This window comes from Hyla sarda, chromosome 1 (assembly GCF_029499605.1).
Source record: "Hyla sarda isolate aHylSar1 chromosome 1, aHylSar1.hap1, whole genome shotgun sequence".
NCBI lineage: Eukaryota > Metazoa > Chordata > Amphibia > Anura > Hylidae > Hyla > Hyla sarda.
Window position 1 is genome coordinate 553,111,455 of NC_079189.1, and position 14,142 is coordinate 553,125,596.

General features: G+C 39.9%; 1 protein-coding gene across 7 annotated transcripts in view; it reads right to left on the bottom strand.

Moving 5' to 3' along the window:
• ITGA2 (integrin subunit alpha 2) overlaps positions 1-14,142 on the bottom strand; it is a 135,071-nt gene that overhangs the window by 18,822 nt on the left and 102,107 nt on the right. For all 7 annotated transcript variants that reach the window (XM_056541896.1, XM_056541925.1, XM_056541942.1 and 4 more), the window contains 7 exons: positions 13,768-13,913; positions 11,223-11,366; positions 9,024-9,227; positions 7,226-7,356; positions 5,919-6,058; positions 3,587-3,741; positions 254-364 (listed from right to left, as the gene is read on the bottom strand). In XM_056541896.1, the coding sequence (XP_056397871.1) occupies positions 254-364; positions 3,587-3,741; positions 5,919-6,058; positions 7,226-7,356; positions 9,024-9,227; positions 11,223-11,366; positions 13,768-13,913 (1,031 nt within the window). The remainder of the gene's footprint in view (positions 1-253; positions 365-3,586; positions 3,742-5,918; positions 6,059-7,225; positions 7,357-9,023; positions 9,228-11,222; positions 11,367-13,767; positions 13,914-14,142) is intronic.

Here is a 14,142-nt window from a genome sequence, read left to right on the forward strand (position 1 = left end):
GCTGTAAACGCAAAGCAATATTAGTATCAAAAATATTATACAAGCTGGAGAATAGTTTTTCTGGCTGTATCCAGCAGTAGTCTCGTGCGTATAGATGGTTATCAGAAGTGTGCTTTTGGGGAAACTTTTATGGATTGACCAACCCTCGGAACCAGCCAAATGACATTCCCACCTGGAAGTTGTTGGTTTCAGAAAGGCAAAGTGGGGGAAGTATGGCACTCGAATCTTGGGTTATGAATTGTAATATACTTACAAGCCATTCACTTGAGCCGGATGAATAAGGATTCAAGACAGGACTGCTGTCTGGCTTCTGGGCAGCAATATTAATGCGCAATGGCAAGGCGTTCTCTGAGTCTGATGTCTCCTGGTGGTAGAAATAAAAAAAAATCCTTACATAAAACAGTGATGCAAATATTTACAGGTACAGTTGTAGAAATAATAATAATAATAATAATAATAATAAAAAAATAAAAAAAAAATAAACCTTCAAAATCAATGCAGTACATTCTGTTACTATTGGTGACAATGTATATAGTGCAGTATATTTGCCATTTGATATCAGTCTTCTCTTCCTATATTCTACTGTTCTCATATTTTTTTTTTTACTTATTTGCAATTCAGGATTGTGAAAAGGCAAATGTTCTCTGTACTGCCATGTTTTCCCGATTAGATGGAACTGATAAATGGTTGACATAAGGATTTCTACTACTAGTGAGTATTTTTTCCCCTTGGGGAGGTGGTTTGTACTTTTATGTGGTGGTTGGGAGCACTTGTTATTTTTTCCATCTTCCTGTTTGCAGCCATGATAATTGGTAGCAGTGTCGTGGCCTCTTTTATTATAGTGTTATAATTATAGCTGCACTGGAGGCAGTGAGGTTATTCTTGAAGTGCTAACCAGAAAGCTGACTGCGAAGGTTACACATCTGTATATTGTGGAATTACGGAACCGTCTGGTTTGCTTAGAGAGGATTCCATGATAAGTCTTCCCAGTCGTCAAGCTGGGATGAAGCTCTTCCAGAAACAAGCCCCTTATAAATCATTAAAGCACATGGGGGCTGCATCATTGACCACATCTATCTGTCAGTCATATGTGTGATGTCCCAGTACAGGACATGGTCCAGCATTACACTTAGGCCCTGTCAGGTTGAGTCCCTCAGTGACCTGGGGCTCTCCTGCAGTGTTTCCCCTGCTGTTACTATGCTGTAATTTATTGTTATAGAATTGTGGTCAGTGTATTAGTGTATAGTTAGTCTAAAGGACCTGTGAGAAGTCATCTAAAGGACCTGTGAGATGTCACATGTAATGTTTATGTTATCACATGTTACCCAGAGGGCATACATTTAACACATGACCCGCAGATTGACCTATGGGCTGTTAGTACAGCCCCCCCTTTATAAGGAAGGGAGGTGCTGCAATCTCTCTCTTATCTCTTCCATCACTTTACTGAGACCAGCAAACACCATAGATCTCAGTGCTAGTGTCCAGCACCTGGAAGGCCTCAAATCTACAGTAATTCCAGTAAGTCAAGTCTATGTCTGCTGTCACTATCTACAGTCTAGTCAAGCCTCAAGTCAATTATCTGAAGTCTATTACAAGTATAATTGGTCCCAGCAAGCTGCAAGGTCCTTCTGTGTTCCTCGCCACCTCTCTGGGATTCTGGCCTAGCTGTGAAGATAATAACACCTATCTGACTTCAGTAAAGCCTCTGTTAAACCATAACCATGGACTCTCATTTTCACTGCCTAGCTATTGGAATAGCGGAGATACCGTTTAGGTGGTTCCGGTACCCAAAAACCACTCTGGTGTCACGAACATTAGGGGTTAATAACACCTTTCCCCTGGGGTTAATACCATCTTACCCCATCCCCCTACACCGCTACACCCCATGGTCCCGCCACCACTGTGGGTCACCACATATGCATATCACAGAAATCTAGATATATTTTCAGACAATGAATGTAGTTTTCTTATCTTTACCTCGGATTCAGTTTGGAGTCCTAGCCCTGTATCTAAGTACTCTAGTCTAGACAGGGTGACTTTTTGGGTGCTCCTGCAGCACTAGTGATAAGCAAATTGAATGGTAACAAATTGCATATTTTATGAATTGTACGTCAAAATTGAATTCAAATTTTTTCAATGTGTGATTTGTTAAGCTGCCAGGCATATCCTAAGTGATGTTGTGAAAATCCTTTCCCACTCTGCTGTCTGTGTCCTCTAGTATCCACTTCTGGTCACCTGATCCTGGTCTGGTCACTGACAATAGAGGGGAGCAGGTGAGTATCTGACTACTTACTGCCACTTAGCACCTCACACTTGCATGAGCCTCCCACTCAGTACATAATTTACATTGTGCCCTAAGGTACTCAGAGAGTAGGGACTCCTGTCATTTTGACAGAAGTCCCTGATTCTGTAAAGTGAACAGAGATGTGCTATGCATTGCTCCTTACTGTATGACCCAAAGAGGTAAGTAGTGATGCTGTACATCACTACTCAACACCTTCAACTCGCTATGCCTCCTGCTATGGACCAAGCCCAGTGAGAAATCTGAATCAGAGTTCAATCTGAAATTCTTTTGATAACCCTATTCAAACAAAGCCTCCCAAAACAAATCATCTTTACCTGGCACCCTGTGCATATATCATTGGCAGATATAAAAAATAGGATATATGGATAAAAGACTCAATGAGGGACACTAGCATTTCTTGCCTATTATTGATAGAGAACATTTTGCATGAATTAGCAGTTTCTACAATGTGTTGTATGAGATTCGAAGTTGCTTTAGTTTTCATTAAGGGTAAAGTCACGCATAGCGTATTCGGAGCGTATTTAACACTGTGCGAAATCCACTGCACAGCAGGCTACCTGCTGCAGCCCTGTGTGTGCAGTGAAGTTTGGAGGTGGGCCTGGTTGTCACACTTATATCGGCGTGCTGGGCCCACCTCCAAACCTCCACATAGGGCTGCCACTGGTTAGCCATGTGTGTCTGCTCATAGGAGAATATGCAATTTATTTCCCCCTGCACAGCGTGAAATATGCTGCGTATATACTTTGTGTGACCCTACCCTCAGGAAACAAATCAACAACAAATAAAAGTAGTGCAAAAGGTGTCCACAGAACTGCTAATGATTGACTGACCTGTCAATCTCATGTTACATTATTATTGTTATGATTATTATAAGGGTTAAAGTACAGTGAACCTAAGGCAGAGTAAAGCAAAGGCATACAATATACAGGATAGAGGGGAAGGAAACAGAAGTTGAGGAGACAGCTGGTCATCTGTGGTAGGTAAGGAAGCAGCCATTCATAGGGTAATACAGTGGCAGAAGGGTTATTTTAGGTTGTTGGCTGCCCTGAAGTGATGGGTTTTCAGGTTGTTGTAAAGGTATTGATAGTAGGTGAGAGCTGAATGTGTAAGGGTAGCAAGGTCCAGTATATGGGGGAAGATTGGAAGAAATCTTGGAGACAATTGTGTTGTGTGAGGTGCGGACGAGGGGATGCATGCAGTTGAAAGGGCAAAATCTTTGCTATAAGTTTCTTTCAAAATAATCAGGAATACAAATGTATAAATATATTACAATTTACCTACCTGAACATTAAAAACATGCTCAGTGCATCTTTCGGCTGTGCCTATCTCAATGGCCTTAGTTATGAACCGGTCTCCGTTTTCCTTAAACTGTCCCCTAGATGTCACTCGTGATGACATGAGATCCGCATCCAGCGTTGCATTGTAAGTGATAGACACTGCATCGAGAGCAAAACAGGATTACAAAATAGTAAAAGCCTTAAAGCATGCACAGACAGCTGTAATACAAGCCTGTTTAACCATATGTAATTAGGACGTAACCCTAAACCTTCAGGGTATGTTCACACTGAGGAATTTTGCTAGCAGAAGCAGAAAGTCCATTAAAGTCAATGTACCTTTCATTTAAAGGAAATGTCATCTAGGGGACAGTTTAATGTCATACACTAACCTGTAGGTACAGACAGGTAGTACAGGTGACACTGATGAAACCATACTTACCTATCCCCGTTCTGTGCTCCAGTTCTCACGCTATTTTCTTCAGTATCTTCCGTTCCAGGGCCAACTTGGTGCATCATAAAGCTTCACCCAAACTCACCAAAGCTCCAAGTCAGCCCCGGAATGAAAGATATTGAAGAAGATAGCAGGAAAGCACGAAACGGAATCAGGTAAGTATGGTTGTCATCAGTGTCACCTGCACTACCTAACTTGAGAATTACTCAAGTTAATTCCTTTCCAATTCCTCAGTATGAACATACCCTTATGGTTTTTTTGAGCTGTAGTTACTGTAAATGACTGTAAAGTTCCAGGTTGATCACAGCTGTGTCCAGTAGAATCACAAGGGGGTTTACAATTAAATTCCTGGCAAAGTCATTGTTTCCTAATACTGTACAACAGCATTGGGTTGTTCATTACAGAGATCTATAAAAGGTTTATTAGTTCAGTTTCAAAAAGTTGCTAAACATGTATAGACTCTATAGCCAAACAGGACCAAAAGGGGTCCTTGCCTTTCACAAGTCAATGTTTTGTGTCCTACTGACATATTACACAACACTACATCTCCTGTATTATCAATACATGAAATCATAAGAACAGCATTTTAGTTCAGTACATAACCACTAAAGCTGATATCCTGAGGTGGCTCAACATTAAGTTTACTTTCTTAAAGATTTTTGTAACTCACATAGATTCCTATGCAGTGATAAATAATAATAATAATAATATTAATAATAATAATAATTCATAACAATAATAATTTTTATTACAATAACAGTATTATACATTATTTGCTATAATTTAAAGGTTTAAAGTCACTTAAAGTTATATGACTAGAGTCACATGACAGGTAATAAAAGTAGGTCAGGGGGGTGGCCGTCCTTTGTGAAGCTCCCTATTGCTGAGAAAAATGGACTTGGCACCACCCCCTTGACACTTGGCTGAGAATCAAAAAGATGATTTTATAACTTTGCCAACCACCATCAACTCCAGTAAAGATACTGTTTGCTTTTATACCTTAGCACCTATCTAATAGTGTCTACAGGTCAGAAAATAGAGCTGACATATTCCCTTTATGACATCAGAGTCGAACAAGATAGAGGAACAATTCACCACTAATCTAAGAATATTCCATGCTAAGAAAACTGAAATGTGATTTTGTTTTAACACAGATCATACAAATATATTAAAGGGGTACTCTGGTGGAACTATACATTTTTTTTTTCTAAATCAACTGGTGCCAGAAAGTTAAACAGATTTGTAAATTACTTCTATATAAAAATCTTAATCCTTCCAGTACTTATCAGCTGCTGTATGCTCCACAGGAAGTTCTTTTCTTTTTGAATTTTCTTTCTGTCTGACCACAGTGTTCTCTGCTGACACCTCTGTCCATGTCAGGAACTGACCAGAGTAGGAGTAGGAGTACAGTTCTTGACATGGACAGAGGTGTCAGCAGAGAGCACTGTGGTCAGACAGAAAAGAAATTAAAAAGGAAAAGTACTTCCTCTGTAGAAAACAGCAGCTGATAAGTACTGGAAGGATTATGATTTTTTAATAGAAGTCATTTACAAATCTGTATAACTTTCTGGTACCAGCTGATTTAAAAAAAATGTTTTCCACCGGAGTACCCCTTTAACTGTTGTTACATGACCAGTATTAGACAGTGTTGACATCTGTGTAATATTTTGCAATTATAAGGGAAGCAAAAATGACAAAATGACAAATCCCAATAGGGTCTGATGGACTCGGTGAATTATAAAGGCATCTGTATTTTGATGGCTAGAACAAAGGAATAAACAAAGGAATAGAGTCACTGACAACAGTGTGAACAGACCCTTATTGAAGACAACTCAATATTTTAATAAAGTTATTATTAATAAAATATAATCATTATATTAATCACCCAATTGTTGTCTGGAGTTTGCAGGTCTGAAGCGAGCAGCAAAGCAGATTTTCACAGCAATTTCACTATTCTTATTTGTGAGGACGATTTTATCTGGAATAAATGTAACCTTCACAGATACATCTGCAATACCCTGTGACCTATATAGAAGACACATAGTTATCATAGATGACACAATAAGACAAAGGTAAAAAATAATGCAACTCAGTCTCATTCATATACTGGTGTCATATGCATAAAGTAGCAGGGATTTAGAGGGCTTGTCTCATGGAGATGCTCCCTGTCCATATTCCCTAATAAAATAATTAGCCAGTTAAATATGTCATGACCCTCACTATAAACCACAAGGGGGAGCTACTCTAGCAGATACATATTACATTTAGTATGCTTAAAGGGGTACTCCGCTGCTCAGCGTTTGGAACAAATAGCACCGCCCCTTCATGATGTCACAACCTGCCCCCCTCAATCCAAGTCTATGGGAGGGGGCGTGACATCCATCACGCCCCCTCCCATAGACTTGGATTGAGGGGGTGGGGCGTGACGTCATGAGGGGGCGGGGTTATGACGTCACATGCTCCCGACGCCGGCTCCAGCGTTTGGAACAGTTTGTTCCAAATGCTGAGCAGCGGAGTACCCCTTTAAAGGGGTTATCTGGTGCTTAGACATCTTATCCCCTATCCAAAGGATAGGGGATAAGATGCCTGATCGCGGGAGTCCCGCCGCTGGGGACCCCCGGGATCTTGCACGCGGCTCCTCATTTGTAATCAGTCCCCAGAGCATGTCCCCGGGTCTGATTACCGGTGACCACACAGCTATCACGCCCCCTCCCGTAGGCTTGCATTGAGGGGCGGAGCATGACATCAAACGGGGGCGGAGGCGTGACATCACACGCCGCTGGCCGTGTGGTCGCCGGTAATCAGACCCGGAGCGAACACACTCCGGGGACTGATTACAAACGGGGTGCAAGATCCCTGGGGTCCCCAGAGGCGGGACTCCTGTGATCAAGCATCTTATCCCCTATCCTTTGGATAGGGGATAAGATGTCTAAACACCGGAGAGCCCCTTTAAGTTGTATGTCAATGTGCAATGTATGCAAAATCTCTGTATGCAGAGTACAACACTTAGAAATTTCCATTGATCTCATAGAGTTTGTAAGGAGCAGCAGTGCACATACTCAATAGGGGCCAACAAGCAGATTCTCCGGATCAGTAGACCCCCACTCATCCAACACTTACATTTCATACATTTTTATTATGCTAAATACATTTTGCCTTTTTTTTTTTTTTTTTTTTGACCAGACAACTCACCAGAACTGAATAACTTTCTCATAGGCACCAACAGTTACGTCTGTGATGGTATCTCCATTCAAATCTTTATGACCATCCAATGATTGACCAAAAAACTGCAGGGACGGTGTGAATGAGGAACCAAGTATTTTCTGCATGTGAACGAAGTTTAGATATTTAAAACATTACAAAATTAAGAAAAAAACATTACACAGTAACCAAAAAACATAAGGTCTAGCTACACTAGATTGAAGAATAAGTGTATAAATACATAGAACAGTACAGTAGTATAATCATTAGGAAGCACAGTCATACTAAGGGTACATGTACAGGGGCAAGTTATATAGAAATTGTGCCAAACAACTACTATGGGTCCCAGAGTGAATGAGAGCCCTTGCTGGGAGTTACAATGCTTGACCTCTGTTGTTGAGATGGCTAGGGATCCCAACGATTATCATTTTATAGAGCAGGAGGAGCTGAACTGATTGATAGATGGTTTGTTGAAAAAGTTATTTATTTATGTTAACCCTCTACTTATTCTGGCTTAGTAGTCATGTGGGCGGTCCTACTCAGTGACTGACAGCTATCTGTCAATTACTAAGTAGAGAATGAGCAAAGTAGTTAAGTGGGTGTTCCTACTCAGTGATAGACCACTCTATCTATATGCACCCTTGTACACAAATAGCTGTCAATCTCTGAGTAGCACCGCCCACATGACTACTTAGCCCAGAATGAGCAGAGTGTTACATGGGTAAATGACAAGTTATCCCTGAACATTTCCAATAAAAGTAAATAGGAATCTGATCAGCTCCTCCTGCTCTATAACAGGATACCCACATATTGTACTGTATTGTATATATCATCTGCTCAGCTACTCCTGCTCTATAACAGGATACCCACATATTGTACTGTATTGTATATATCATCTGCTCAACTCCTCCTACTCTATAACAGGATACCCGCATATTGTACTGTATTGTATATATCATTTGCTCAGCTCCTCCTACTCTATAACAGGATACCCGCATATTGTACTGTATTGTCTATATCATCTGCTCAGCTCCTCCTGTTCTATAACATGATGTCTGCAGATTGTAATGTATTGTATATATCATCTGCTCAACTCCTCCTACTCTATAACAGGATACCTGCATATTGTACTATATTGTATATATCATCTGCTCAGCTCCTCCTGCTCTATAACATGATGCCTGCAGATTGTACTGAATTGTATAAATCACCTGTTCAGCATCTCCTGCTCTATATAATAATGCCTGCAGACTGTACTGTATTGTATATATCATCTGCTCAGCTCCTCCTGCTCTATACCATGATGTCTTCAGATTGTACTGTATTTTATATATCATCTGCTCAGCTCCTCCTGCTCTATAACATGATGCCTGCAGATCATACTGTATACTATATATCATCTGCTCAGCTCCTCCTGCTCTATTACATGATGTCTTCAGATTGTACTGTATTTTATATATCATCTGCTCAGCAACTCCTGCTCTATAACATAATGCCTGTATATTGTACTGTATTGTATATATCATCTGCTCAGCTCCTCCTGCTCTATAACATGATGCCTGCAGATTGTACTGTATACTATATATCATCTGCTCAGCTCCTGCTCTATAACGTGCTCTATAAAAAAAGTAGTTTCACTTGTGGAAATGGGTTTCATTTGTCATTTCCAACATGACCTAATTAACCAATGTCAATCTAATTGATCTATGTGATTGTTCTGTTATATCTATAACACCTAGTCATAAATATATAATATGAAAGCTGATCCTAAATGAGTCATATAGATTACCTGGGAATATTTAGTTCTTATTGTGTTTTTATAGCCGTTATATATATAAACTGCTCCACTGTTCTGGTTTTCCAAGGGTGCTCCAACAATGACATCATTAAATCCGTCTAAATCTATATCTGTAAGGGCAGCTATTGCTGCTCCAAACCTGGTATTTTCCACACTTTTAGGGCCTTCCAAAAGTTCACGCTGGTGTAAGATTCCCTGTTCAAGAAAAAAATAAAATAAAATAAAATGTTTGAAGTAGAAATAAAAGTTGTGTATGGTTAATAAATTGTGTAATTGAATCAAGCAAATGTAACATTTACAGCTCTCCTGTTCATATGATATACAATGTAAGTGTTTATCTAACTTATTTGAGGGGCACATTGTAGAATACATCGATATTTTGAAATGTTGATGGCATCTGGGCAAAAAGTCCCAAATCTGAATTTTATTTCAACCCATCTAAAAACTTGCAGTGGTAATCCAAGAAATAGGGAAATATCAAATCATAGAGTATAAAAAAGAAAAGGGACAATGGAGGCTGAAGTTTGAGTTATATTTAATATAGTTTAATAAGTTTTAGAACTTATGGGTCAATCTGGGTCTGAGATTTAGGTCCTAGGGTTGGTACAGTTAAAGACTGATATTGTGTCATTGTTCTCGGAATTGTTACCTAAAGCTACATATATTTGACCCATCCCCATCTCCCAATATGGTGCCCAGGCAAGACATTAGGCATTCATTTAGGAACAGAGTTACTGCCTGTGAAGAGTGATTACTGTTATAAAGATGGTGGACAGAAACTGGATTACTCTCTAACACACCTTACCCTTCAGCACTTAACAGCAACCGCTTAAGGAAGTGGGGTCTATCACTTTGTGAACGAGCTGTTGTTACTACTTTATGCTTCCGTTTATCAATAGTAACACATACAGGTGACCTGGGGTAGTTATCATAAATTTTACACATTAATACATGTTTAAGGTGCATGACACATACAACAACTACTACTACTACCACCACCACTACTAAGACTACTACTACTACTACTACTGTTTGTCTATGAAGACTGCATGTTTGTGTACTTAAAGGGGTATTCCCTTATATTCCCTTATATTTTATATATATCAACTGGCTCCAGAAACTTAAACAGATTTGTAAATTACTTCTATTAAAAAATCTTAATCCTTTCAGTACTTATGAGCTTCTGAAGTTAAGGTTGTTCTATTCTGTCTAAGTAATCTCTGATGACACATGTCTCGAGAACCGCCCAGTTTAGAAGCAAATCCCCATAGCAAACCTCTTCTAAACTGGGCGGTTCCCGAGACACGTGTCATCAGAGATTACTTAGACAGAAAAGAACAACCTAAACTTCAGAAGCTCATAAATACTGAAAGGATTAAGATTTTTTAATAGAAGTAATTTACAAATCTGTTTAACTCTCTGGAGCCAGTTGATATATATATAAAAAAAAGTTTTTTCCTGGATAACCCCTTTAATGCTATGCACCTGTTGGCAGTGAGTGTGACTAATGCATCTAAACTCAATAACTATGAAGAGGGTTCACATATTTTTTGCTATATATGTAATTGTATTCTTTTTTGTGTGATTTCCTTGAAACAGACCAGAACCCCAGGCATCTGGCACTTGCTGCCACTATGGTGCTTCTCCCCCTGCTGTAGTGTTTACTCTAGATCGTAAGGTGTGCACACGCCTCCCAAAGCCATTTAATGGGGCAATGCGTGCACCCAAAACCTATTTGGATCTGCACTGCCAATTTATAGCAGCCCCATCCCCTACTTGGTAACTGAGCAAAATACAGTGTAGTGGTTTCCTTATTGAAGGTGTACTGAAAAGCTATTCTGATATCCTATGTTTGACATGTGCCTGACCTCCTGACTCTGCCTCGGCCCAACCATGCTGTACCGTTTAGATTTTCCTGTATATAATCTAGTGGAGTTTGTACCTGACCCCATTACTGTGCCACCTGTCAAAGACTTGTAAACTTTAGTCTGCTAGGCCAGCTGCTACCCCCAACTGGAAAGTAGATCACTCTTGGGAAGTGATCTGGCACCCTCTGGTAGCTAAGAAAAGGCTAGGAACTACTGAGGAGGATGTAATTGTGATACCAAAATTATTTTGGTGTAAATGTTTTGCACTCAGCAAAAACTGACTTGAATCGAAATAGATAAAAAATATAAAATTTACTCTTACCGCCTTGATAGTAAACAAATAAACTTGACCTTGTTCTTTCTTGTACTCATTCATATACATCGGAGCTCCCACTAATAGAATGTCAGTCACTGAATCCCTGTCAACATCCACAGAGCACAGCACACTGCCGAAATACGAACCGATCTAGTGGTAAAAAAAAAAAAAAATACAACAAACAGCATTAGACTAGGTTTCCACACAGTTTTTCTCTGATGTTGTTTGGGATACAGCCTCTGCAGTTTTTAAGCCAAAGTCAGAAGTGGATCCAAGAGGAAAGAGAAGTATAAGTTCTTCCTTTATATTTCTCATTTCTTGTCAATACACTTCTGGCTTTGGCTCAAAAACTGCATTGGCAGTTTTCCAAAAAATGACAGAAAATAAACTGTGTGGAAACCTAGACTTACAATCACAGGGGTCTACTGGGAAATGATACTCATCCAGGGTTGTGCTGCTCAATAGAAATTCCCAACACAATGGTTTTCATAGAGCAATGTTAATTATAATGGTGCTCTATTTAAAAAGTTGAGATGACTTAAATGATATATCCTTATGGGAATGTCCACTTTTCTCTAGAGACAGGAACATTTTTTGTAGCCACTGGCTATTCTCCTGAATATGTATGAATAAATTGACAACCGGGCACTGGTATTCCCCTTATTAGCGGACGTGACCCAAAAAACAAAATCAGTCTTAAAGTTGTTGGCTAGGTTCACATCTTTGTTGTCTGATTAAAGGAGTATTCCCCTGGAAAACTTTTTTTTTTTTTAAATCAACTGGTGACTTAAAAATCTTAATCCTTCTAGTACTTAGTGCTCTGGAATTTCCTTTCTGTCTGACCACAGTGCTTTCTGATGCCATCTCTGTTCATTTTAGGAACTGTCCAGAGCAGGAGAAAATCCCCATAGCAAACCTCTCCTGCTCCAGACAGTTCCTAAAAACAGTTTCTATATAAAGATATACCCTATAACGGAAATGACATGGATTCTCTCTATTGTGTTCACGATTGGTGGAATTGGAATGGGCAATTAACAACGCCCACAAACAGAGGATATTTAATCCCTGTGAGTTGGACCGTGCGCCATTAGCACCTCGGCCCTTGATAAAGCCGGTTACGGCCGGCGAAACGTCGGGGGGGGGGGGGGTGTCAGTGTGCAGTTTTTAACAGCAGCATTGGTAACAGTGTATTCTAAATAATATAAAGAGAGCTGAATAAAAGGGATTAACCCTATAAATTAGAGATTCCTCAGAAATAGAGGGATCACTTCTGAATTAACGGGAATATAACAAATTAACCCCGAAACTGGACCAATGACTGTGGTTTTAACCCACATTAATTTGTTTTTCTCACAACATGAAATTTTAGTATGGTATAATAAAAGTTAAATTTTAAACTTAGGGTTCCAGAGTTTGGGAAATTAGTCCCAGGAAGGTGCAAGCCCGAGTGGGAATTGGAGATAGATGAGTTCCTAAAATGGACCGAGGTGTCAGCAGAGAGCACTGTGGTAAGACTGAACAGGAAATTCAAAAGGAAAATAACTTCCTGTGGAGCAAATAGAAGCTGATATGTACTAGAAGAATTATGATTTTTAAATAGAAGTAATTTACAAATCTGTTTAACTTTCTGGCCCCTGTTGATTTAAAAAAAAGTTTTCCAGGGGAGTACCCCTTTAAGGCTGGGTTCACATATGTCTGACATCCGGCATAGGTGAATTCAGCCTAGATCTCGATGCAACTGATGCCATAACTGATGACAACGTGCATCAGTTGTCATCAGTTGTATGGCATCTGGCAGCCATTGTTTCTGGATGCTGGACTGGGAAATGTAGCAAGCTGCATTCCCCTGTCCAATGCTATCCGGCGTGTCCAACCATGCGGCGTCAAAATTTGAGATTCTGGATGATTGTTAACAGTCTCATTCAAATAAATGGCATCAGTTCTAGCATCTGTTTCTCTCTGGTGCATTCCGGAGGGAAACTATGCCGGACATATGTGAACCCAGCCTAATTATTCTTCTGTATCATTGCAGCAGAACAATGAAATCACACACACACAAAAAAAAAACTGTGCTGGTGGATCAGATGCATGCTGGTGACCAACCAATCCAGACAAACCCCATTGACTTTATTAGGGTCCATCAAGTTTCCATCATGTTTTTGGCATCTTACAGGTCAAGCTATTTCAGCATGATGTGTTATTTTGTCTGGTATTATTCTACTGAACCTGCAATGGAGGCACCAGGTGGAGCTTCCAGCATGGTTGTTAACCCAGGTCATGACTGTGTAGAGGCCCACCCTACTTTGTTACTAAGACAATAATATAATTAAAAACAATAAAAGAAAACACATGGCGGGTGAGGTTAGAAATTTTGCATTGGCGCCCAAGAGCTTCAAGTTACTCCTGAGCCAATGTAGTCTTATGTTTCTAAAAGGACACAGAGGAATAGCACAATGCAGTATAAAAGATTCTCAAACTCTTTGATTTTATGAGGAATACAAGTGTTCTATTTCATACCAGTATAATTATTGTCATGTCCTTTCTGCCATACCTGTTCTCCTTTCTGAATCTGTAGAATTGTCACATTCCCTTGGATGTTTATGTTGTACACTACAACTTGTCCAGTGTAGTTGGTTCTTGGAGCTCCCCCAACAAAATTTACAGTTTTTGCCATGTTGATCAGAGCCACAGAATATCCTACAAAATAAGGAAACAATTTTTAAACATGCAGTCGGCACATGTCCTAGTGCTAGACCTAGTAACTGCATGAGGAAGTAGGAGCACGGTGGCGGCAGGGGCCAAGAGCACAGAGAAAGACTCGGTGGGAATGGCAAGTGAGAGGACACCAACAGGAGCCGACCGCAAACATCACAACACGAGTCATTGGACCAGCTCTACATGTTGGTTAATGTAAGAATCAGACATA